General features: G+C 40.2%; 1 protein-coding gene across 2 annotated transcripts in view; it reads right to left on the minus strand.

Annotated features, from left to right (window-relative positions):
• The window catches only part of mtrr (5-methyltetrahydrofolate-homocysteine methyltransferase reductase), a 31322-nt gene that overhangs the window by 19428 nt on the left and 1531 nt on the right, over positions 1–10363 (minus strand). For both annotated transcript variants that reach the window (XM_008298549.1, XM_008298548.1), the window contains exons 2-10: positions 9178–9322; positions 8854–9007; positions 8571–8688; positions 7952–8453; positions 7760–7873; positions 7514–7670; positions 7240–7328; positions 4720–4900; positions 613–655 (exon numbers count right to left, since the gene is read on the minus strand). In XM_008298549.1, coding sequence (XP_008296771.1) covers positions 613–655; positions 4720–4900; positions 7240–7328; positions 7514–7670; positions 7760–7873; positions 7952–8453; positions 8571–8688; positions 8854–9007; positions 9178–9321 — 1502 coding nt within the window. In that variant the 5' untranslated portion in view covers position 9322. The remainder of the gene's footprint in view (positions 1–612; positions 656–4719; positions 4901–7239; positions 7329–7513; positions 7671–7759; positions 7874–7951; positions 8454–8570; positions 8689–8853; positions 9008–9177; positions 9323–10363) is intronic.

Genomic DNA, 10363 nt, shown 5'->3' on the forward strand with positions numbered 1-10363 from the left:
AAATCTCCAGTGAGCAACACACTGCATTATCTAGCTGCCAATTGTGCGAGATCAATACATATTTTATCATGCAAACTCTGACTCTCTTGTCTAGTAGCGCCAAACAAACAAACAAACATGAGGATTTAGCGATCTATCATGACGCCTGCACACGAATAAAGCATCAACAGCAGCTTTTCAAAATGAGGTTAGAATGTTGTAACACCAAACAAGACATTGAAAGACAACATGTCTGCTGTAGTTGTGTAAATGATAAAAGAGTGTGTAAATGATACTTAAATTAAATTATACATCATTGTATCAAAAAAAAAAAGTCAGGGAATAACCATTTCCATTTTCAAACGCTGTTTAAGATCACTCAATTAGTCGTCAGTTTTATTGATTCTTTAAATCCACAGTTTTTGTACAATCTTTACTTCTCACTCATTGTGTAGCGAGAAAATATCAGGAGCAATTAAAAAGATTTAAGCCTCCAGGATCATTTGCCAAGAACAAAAAATAAGAGATGCATATTTATGAAGACCAGATAAACGATGTTGTCAGAGTCACAGTTGTGCGCAGTTCTACACAGGACAAGATGTAAGCTTTAGTGTTATTTTTCTGTCACCTTACCTGGCTGCTGAATAAGGCCTGGGCTGCAGTTTCGGCAAATGCTCTGAAAAGCAAGCACAACTGTCAGTCATTCTTGCTGCCTTGCTAAGATTTGGTTACACAGACACCAATGACTGAGAGGAGACAAAATATGTGAAAGTCATCTCGGTCCGCCGAGACGTCCTACCTACCAATCTATCCTCGGTAACCCCCACCCAGGTTACAGTCTTGTTTCTAGGACACACTTCTATATTTATGAAATTACCAACTCAGGGTTATGGAATCCCAAGCGTCCAGATGTGGAGCCAGTAGGAAACAGATTGCGTATGCAGACCTTATTTCAATGCCAGCCATGAAGGTGCCCTCTTTTGGGTAATATGTCGTGCGCATTGTATGCATGAGGAGATGTCAGTAAAATCAGGAAAACTTACAAGAAGCTCGCACTAAGTTTTCCCCCAGTAGCAACAGGAGTCGCCGTTCTGCATGCAGTAAGCAGCGCCGCTGATTAGACGTGGGCAAAGAGAGTGATTGAGAGTTGCGTGACGCACTCGCTTTGTACTCCCTTACATTTTATTTGTATCTAGGTGATAAATGAAGCGGGAAAAGTAAAGCTGCACCATATGTACCAGCTGAGGCCTTACAATAACACATTTTTCTGCTAAATTGCTCAGAAAGACAAACAGCTGGACTAAATCTGCTCTCTCCTCTGTTTCTGGATCTCTCCGACATCTGAACAGCTCAGGGTGTTAGAGAGACAGCTCCGCACTTTGACGTCCATTTCATCTCTTTGTGTCAAGATTTTTTTTTTTATTTCACAAGAAAATGGTGATGCAGGAAACACTTAAAAGTAAGTTTGAAAAAAGATTTTTTTTTTTTTTAGACAAACTGCTTTGCTGAAGCAGCAGTCTGCCACTAAAAACTAATCCCTTAGATACCAGAACACCAAAAACAGTGACGGAAAGTAACACAGTCAGTTTTAGAGAGTAAAGAACAATGGGCCAACAGCAATAACACTAAAAAAACAACTTAGTACATTAGAATAATAAAATATGAATGAATTGGTATTATCATATTATTTATAAATGATCTGAGTAAAGCAAAGATGTTTAGCATCCAGCTGAGATTTGGTATTTTACTGTTTTTTTTTTAAATTGAAGCTGCAAAGTACATCAGTGTGGAAGAGGAAAGGCAGATTTATTGACATGCAAATTTTCATTGAGATGCTTTTATTGTATTTTTGATAAATAGCTGTGTTTTCAAATCCTCTGTGGGATGAGCTCCATGTTCAGCATGACATGGAAATATAAACTAACTTTAATGTATTTTTCCCTGAACAAGGAGTCCAAATGTTTAGACCTAGAGGCTCAAAATGTATTAATGACATACAAGGTGAGCAAGATTACAAAGCTGGCCTTGCTCTGTTATAATTAATATGCTTGTACTGAGGTTGCAACTCACAGTAAATCATTTCTAAATAAATCTTTGGAAATAGTTAAGGCTAAGCTGCAACACAGTGGATTTAAAAAAAAAAATCTTTCATATTTTCAAAGTTGCTCAAAAAAGAGAAGCCATCTAAAGTGCAAAAATCTTTTTGGACAAATCTTCACATACAATATATCTGGTGATCCTTTCCATCAGTGAAAGCACACACCTCTCCATCAGGAGGTGTATCATGTACGTTAACAGTATCCTCTGCAGCTGCACAGCGCTCGAGTTGCTGCCTTTCTATCACAGAGTGACAGCACATGTCTCAAGCAGAGGACAATCAATCCATCATCTCACATCACTGCACCATGATGATACTGCTGGTAGATACAAAGGATATATCACTTTTAAAACCTTTTGAGCGCAAAGCTTTTTCTTGTTGCAGTCAGTGGCTTGAGGATACATCTTAAAATATGTATTTCAAAAAAAAAAAAAGGTCTCTGTTCCAAAAAAATACAGTGCCAGGATCTCCACTATGTTTTCAGAAATGATCATTTCAGGGGTACCATCGATCATACTGCACAACAATATAATCTATTCCATCTCGAAAGTCTCTGTGCTGCAATTTATATGCAGAGGTACCATTTTAGTTGGGGGGGGGAAGTGAGATAGCAATGTGGTTGAGCATAAAAGTATATACTTCTTAAGATTTATGGATAGTTTCTTTGGTTGTGCTTGAAATTAGGGAGGTTGTTAGCATTAAAGCATTAAGAGGAATTCTCCTTGGGAAGGTTTTAACAGCTTTTAATAGCTTACAAATGCTAATTTCAAGTTACTTCTGAGAAAAAGACCTGCTAGCTCATGGTTTTCCAAAACCACTTAAACATTTTCCATGGCATTTTATTATAGCTTAAATGAATAAAGTGGGAATATATGTGATAGGCAGTGTGTTCTCTGTGACCAGGCAAATTCATTTTAAACTTCATACTGTTACAGAGTGAAAGAGCCTCTTGGGATACAGACATATTCCTTTACTTTACTTTACTTTGTTCCACAAGTCACAATCAAGCCAAAAAAAAAAGAATAAAACTGCACCCTGGTACAGTTTCATCTGATCCCTGCAGTAAAGTAAATTGAAAAAGATGCTCATGGACAGCATTCAGTTCCCTGGGGCTATGACCCTTAAGTTTTTATCTGACACTCTATATGAAACAATGGACCATATAACAAGAGAGCTGACTCCGAGAAGCAGGTATCTTTCTCCATTTATACCCGGCATTTACTTTAATACGCAGCCTGCTCTTGGCCAAAGACATCTGGGTCGAGACACCTCTCTCCTCATTATTTACAGTTAATGTATAACAGCCTAACCTCTAGTCAGCAAACACCTCCCCTTCAGTCGGGGTAATGAACCAAGAATAGTGCAAAAAATGCAGCAGCGTACTTAAACGGCGACACGGAGAGCCAGAGCTGACCATTAACCTATGATCCAAACTGACCCTGCATATTTGTGTCCTTGCTAAGCTCAGTGGCTCACCAGTTTCAAAAAACACAACAGCTGTTACCCCAAAGGCCCTCCAACACCGCATTTTTCACGAGGGCACGATTGTCCCGATTGCCAATTTCTGCATCAGTTCACCACTGAAAAAGGTGCTGTGGTTGGCAAGTAGGCCTAAAATAACTGACATTGGGGTAGGCCAAGAGCTGTGACACAGCTGTTTTAGAGGACAACTCAACTTGTATGTAAAACTGAAGCCAACTAATTTCACTGTCTGGTAAGTTTCAGTCAAAGCTTATTAGATCTGTACTGAATGACCAGCCAACTATCTTAATGAGCTGAGAGAAAATGTTAGTTTTCTACCAACAGTTGGCTCCAAGGGTCAAAAGAAAAGAAGAGCGGAGACGGCAGGCAGCAGCGAAAAATGATCAATATTATTAGCAGGGAGGAGATAGTGAAGAAACCTGGAAAAGATATCTTGACTCTACAGTAGCGCCGTTATATTTACAGACACTGTGACAAGAGAAAAAAAACTACTGGAGCTGCATGGATTCAAAAATGAGACAAGGAAATGAGTGTTGACCCTTGGGAAGCCTTCTGATGCACACTGTCTGACCATTCGGTATAATTAACTGCTCTGAGAAAATCAACCATGAGACTGAGCTTGAAAAAAACCTGCTTTGCTAAGGTTGCAGTGACCCCTACTGGATGAGAATTATCCAGACAGACGAACCAACCCAAATATTAAACACACAAGGCAGCCTCGACATAACCCGAGGTCTTTTGAAAAGTGAAACAAATAGCTGTGAAGCAAATTATTCCACTGACGTTTTGTGCAGGTGCAGTGAAAATCCCACTCTAATGTCAATCACTGAACTCCCCCGTTTGCTGCAGGGTACATGAAAACCTGCTTTTAATTATGCATGCGTCTATTATAATAGTAAATTTCAAGAGACAAAACAAAAAACACCTTTAAAAAAAAAAAAATCACTAGATGTGTGCTCAGGATAAAGTTTAGCTTCAGTGACAGGAAGCTTGAGCCAAACAGCAATTATGAATACAAATTTAGCACATTCGAGCTGGTTTCATGTCGTCTGTTATACAATATACGTAGCATCTATCTTTGATTTTTCTGTGATTTTTTTTTGAGAAATTCTGACCTTAAGACTGACTTGAGTGAGCAAGTTAACAGCAGGGAGTCTGACCTATGAGGAGGCTGAGTGGAGGTGAGCAGGATGGGAAGGCTGCGAGAAGCTCCGAAATGCTGAGGCTCGGGTCTCTCACATAAAGGTTGTAGTCTGCGGCACCTTGTTTACTGCAGAGCTCCTGCAGTCTCCTCCTCTGCACACTGTCCCTCGTATGCTCCACCAGCGCTCGCAGAAATGCCTGACAGAGACACAGAAATCGAATGCATTGTCACTTGGAGCGGTCCTGCGCCTCCATCAGCAACAATGGTCATGACTGTTGCAGTGTTTCAAGGTTTCCATTAACAGCTGACCTTATGAGAGACTGAGCGAGTGTAAAAGAAGAGCCGGCTTCATTTTCTCACACTGCAGCGGGACAGACCTCGGTGCCAAATCGTACACAGCTCATATAAAAAAAGTATGTCTTTGTAAGTTTCCCCAGTAAATGAAAACTCTGGAGGTAGACCTTGACACCGAGTCAGTTATGTAATACAGCTGTTTTAATATGCACAAAGCAGTTTCTGCCATCATAACACTGTCATTTACTTTTTAAATGCTTTTAAAGCTACTGAGAAATTAGCAGAGGCAAACGGGCAATCTTTTAATCCTCAAACTAATTCATCAAAAGCAATTATTACAATCTGTTAATATGTTACATTAGCAGAAGACATGCTGCGGTTTAATTGCCATTTCATTAATGGGCTGCTTGTTATTCTTATTGTAAGCAGTGATTGAAATTAGAAGATTAAAAAGCTCCTGCTTAACTTTTGAAGTGGTTTGACTTTATCCTGCAACCATGAATCGAGCCGATGCGGTAATCACAACTTCTAAATATTTGTCATGCCTAAGTGTTGTGTATAATCTTGCTGATTCATTAGGGTTTGTGCATGTGTGCAGAGATTAGTGGCGCATTCTTGTAGCTTGCGATGAAAGAATTATTACCACCATCCAGTCCATCCTGTGCGGGAAGTACTTCACTGGATATTTGAATACTGGCAAAAAAAAAAAAGACTGCATCTGTCACAGTCTCTGGATGGAGTGAATAATATATTCTAACATTGGTCTCAGTAGAAATGCTAAGTAGGGATATGCAAGAGTATCTACCTGTATTTGATGCTGTTGCACATACTATTGGGAATCGTACTTGCTAAGATGTAGCGGTGATTATGTTTCACTATCCTGAGAATAGTGGAGTTTAAAAATTATAGGCATTGTAATTGCTTTAGTGAAACAGTTTAACCACTTGGATTACACAGATAGGTGTTGTAAAATAAAAATCTTATCGCCTTGTAAGTTTGCAGACAACAGCTTGGCCTGGAACAATCAATTTCTGTGCAGGAATTTAATAAAGAAGTCCGCGCACAACTTGTTTCCAGGGACCTTCCAGGGAACTGAACCGACGGTGGCTGTTAAAATGTAGATGTTCTATATCCTTCTGACACATTATCAATTTGATCTGGTCACTTAAAGAGCTTCTCTACTGTAATCAGGGAAAGAATCCAGTATAATTGTTTCCCTAGTGTCTCCTAATAAATCATTCTGGCTGAGCCATATCTTATTTTGTATTATTTTAGTGTCACTTTTTTTTTTTTAATGAATGTTTACTTATGTTAATGATACTGTCCAGTACGCTATTATCATAAAATAGAAATTCTGTTGTAAATGTGGTTTAATTTGGGGATCTAAACAATATTGTGTTGTCTGCTGAACAACACTTAAAATTCTTTTAATATTAGAGCTGTTGGGTTGTTGCCATTTATTGTCTTCCTTTTGTCATTCTGTGTACAGTTTACAATTAACAGTAAACTACTGATGCAGCTCACGCCAGATGGATATTAATGGTTTTCAACTTTTTCTGACTTTTTTTTTTTATTCAATAACAAATTAAACTTTCAGAACAAAAAACAAGATGCTGTGAAAAGGATAAGAGATAGAAACAGGATAAGGAGTATTACAAGGTATTCATTGCTAACATAGTGATTGTGTTTAAGGGAATGTAATATCATCCAGGGAGATGAGTGAAACTAATGCAGGCAATATCCTCCGCCAAATCTTAGGCACTGCCAAAGCTCAAGATTGCTGACATTTTCAGGCACCAAATGTGACTGCAATCCCACACTGCCACAGAGGACCAAGCAATTTTAATCACGATTTCCGCCTTGGACCCAGACTTAGTAAATCCAGTCTTTCTTCAGTTTATTAAACCAAACTATGAAACCCCTTCAAATCTTGTGGGTCCAGACTCAGTGCTGACATCAACCATTTGAGCACCACTAAGCTTGTTCAGCAAAAAAAAAAAAATAATAAAGTATAAATACAATTGTACATGAAAAACAACACACTGTTCCCTGAGCTCTGACACAACAAATAAAAGCAGCGGGCACTAGCTGGAGGAGAGAGGAAAAAAAAAAAAAAAAAGACACATCCGTCTTATTACGCTGATACGCAAAAACAACAAACAGGATGTCACATTAAAAAGGAGCCCGTCTTAAGAAGTTTACAAAATAGGTAGCTGCAGAGTAATGTTTGGACATACTGTACCTTCTTGGGAACACTTCTGATCTCTAGACACCATGTGAGCAGGGACAGCAAAGAAATGTTCTGCGGGATGTAAGCTGGCACCTGGGCACCTTTAACAAGGGAGGAAACAGCGTTACAGGATGATCTCAACAGGGCAGATATGAGTTTCACAAACACAAGGATCTTTGAGAAAATGGAAAACATGTACATGCAGCGTGCTGTGATTCTTGAGATACAGTGTGTCATTTTTTTTTTTTGCCCACAAGTTAAAATTATTTGACAGCTGCAGGATTGCCTTTTTTCTTCGTGTCCTTTCTTAGAGTAATGTTGACGTGCTGGTTTCTTTGTTCCTGAAGGCCCAGTCTGATGAGCATGTTGTCCACCTCTGCAGCTCTGTTTGGGCAGAGCACATCAAAAGAATCCCCTGGCTGACACGTCATTGTTGGGTAAGCCTGAGAATCAAGAGGAAACATACAAAGTTTAAAGTGTTATCTAAATCTATACAGTTTTCCTTAATGAACATTATGTTTGTCATGCTTACAGATATGTCGAGTTCTAGGAGAAGGGCTGTCTTGACGGAATCTCCTCTTGATAGATGGACTGCTTTGGATATGGGCACCTGATGAAAAGTCTCTTTGATCATGGGTCCAACAATCTGAAAGGAAAAAAGAAACTATATTAGTATGGAAAGTATGACACAAACACTGTTTTTTTCAGCAGCAATATTCATCACCTGTTCTATAGTGTCCACCTCCTGAAGAGAGACATCTAAGTAGGGAGGAGGCAGAGCAGGAACATTAAGTGAGGACTCAGAAAGTGGAGGCAGGGAGCATATCAGTGAGGCTGCCAGTACAACACGGGAAACTCCAGCATCCCCGCTCTGTGGTTGTGGTGCTGATGTAGGAATGCTGGCAGTGTCATGACACTGGGATGCCAATGCGTGGCTCCCTGCAGGAGAAGCTGGCCTGAGATCAGAAGCGACAGAAGCTGAAGATGAAGCAGCAGATGCAAATTTGGAGTCCGTTACTACAGCTGCTCCGACTGACTCGCAGTTCTGGTCAGTGATGCTTAAGAGGTTTATCTGGACATCTGGTACGGATGAATCAGGAGTTTCTTTAGCTGAATCCTCTGCATTTGCTTTTAAGTGAGCAGTCCTATCAGAAGCCATTTTTGATAAGGCTCCTTTGATGGCATTCCACAGTCCTTCAAGCCAGGGGTCCACGACTACTTCCAGGCTGGAGAAAACAAAGTCCACAAGATGATTAATTACAGCAGTGTAAATAAGATAATGCAGGTTAAATGCCAAATGCTGAAAGTTGGATGCCTGTGCTTTAGTCCTCTGCAGAACTTACCCTACACCGTCATCTGCATATCCCGTCGCATAGAATTGTTTGGCTCCAAGTTCCTGTAGACGACGTTCAATTGTCTTCCCACAGTTGCAGAAATTTGCATAATTTGTGTCTCCTAAAGCTGGAGCAGACAGCGGAAAACAGATGACACTTCTCCAGCAACTGTTCAGACAGTAAACAATGTGCAGTGCTCTGCATTGTAATGATTGAAACAAATGCTTTGCAAATTAAGCTCCCATATTGAACTACAAAAAGAGCTACCGCAGACCCTCATAAAAGAATTTACCTAACAGTGCATAGCAAAGGTGTTTATAGTGGTCAGTGGAGAGGGTCTTCTTCTTGATGCGCTTTACAAACTGTAGCGTATTGTCTGGCGGTTCCCCATCTCCAGTGGTAGACACAATAAACACCACTGGGGCATTCTCCTTCTCCAAATTGTACTGGAACCAGTTATATGATTAATTAGTGACTAGTGTTTCCACAGTCCATATGAAAACATTAACATTCACACGATCAGGCAACATCACATTTAATAAATTGTTACTGATACAAGCCATGCATTAGAAGAGGGACTCCAAGCTTTGTCCAAGCTGAAGTTATTTAAATGTACCTTCTCATTCTCATTCAAGCAGCTGAGATCAGCAACCAGTCCCTGCTCCTCGGCTTCCTCAGCTATTCCTTCTGCTATGGATTGAGCTTGGCCCTTCTGAGACCCATACAGGACCAGAAACCGAGGCTTCACATCACAGGGCATGCTAGAAAATCCCCCCCCCCAAAAAAAAGTATTACGAATGGATACTCATATATTCCTAAAAAAATATTGCTAGAAAGACCTTTTTCACACCAGACTGTATGACTTTTCACAATATAGAAATATTAAATGGTATTGATAATGTTTAAAATGGCTCACAAAGAAAATATAATCAAGTGTATTTGAACAATGTGTTTGCATAAGTTTAATATACAAATAGAAATATATGATCACATAAGCTAAATGTAATGATGGCAAATAATCAGAAGGTTGAGAAGCATGATATGTGTGGAAGGTCCTTGTATAAACGGTCCAAAACAGTTTTGAAAAGATCGTTCTTTAAGTGCTGGCTCGGTGGTTAGAACCATCGCCTCACAGCTGGAAGATCCCATTCATGTCCCAGTAAGGACGCCTGAGATCTTTCAGTGTGGAGTTTGCATGTTCTCCCTGTGCAGCGTGGGTTCTCTCTGGGTTCTCTGGCTTCCTTCCGCAGTCCAAAAACATCCATCCATCCATTATCTATACACCTGGAGCCTATCCCAGCTGACTTAGGGCGAAGGCAGGGGACACCCTGGACAGGTCGCCAGTCCAGTCCAAAAACATGTTGAGGTTAATTCGTGATTCTAAATTGTCTGTAGATGTGAATGTGAGTGTGACTGTCTGTCTCTAAGTGTGGCCCTGCAATGGACTGGTGACCTGTCCGGGGTGTCCCCTGACTTCACCCTGAGTCAGCTGGGATAGACTCCAGCCCCCCCGCGACCCTAGTGAGGATTAAGCGGTGTATAATGGATGGATGGATGGATGTCCTCCGTGTGTCATTGCGCTTGTTCGAAGGCATTCTGCAAGCCACAACGTTGAAGTCACAAAATGGAAAAAAAAAAAAAGAGATTTTCTAGGGTTTGAACACAGAAAAAAAAAATCCTGGCGCCACGATGTGGTGATGGCTTACTTTGGAGAAACCAATAATACATGTTGGGCAGTTTTAATGTATTTTTTGGGACACTGTTTAGCTGCTCTCAAGACCAGCAAGGTTTATTATATTCTT

The sequence above is a fragment of the Stegastes partitus genome, unplaced genomic scaffold, assembly GCF_000690725.1.
Source record: "Stegastes partitus isolate 25-593 unplaced genomic scaffold, Stegastes_partitus-1.0.2 Scaffold1327, whole genome shotgun sequence".
Lineage (NCBI taxonomy): Eukaryota > Metazoa > Chordata > Actinopteri > Pomacentridae > Stegastes > Stegastes partitus.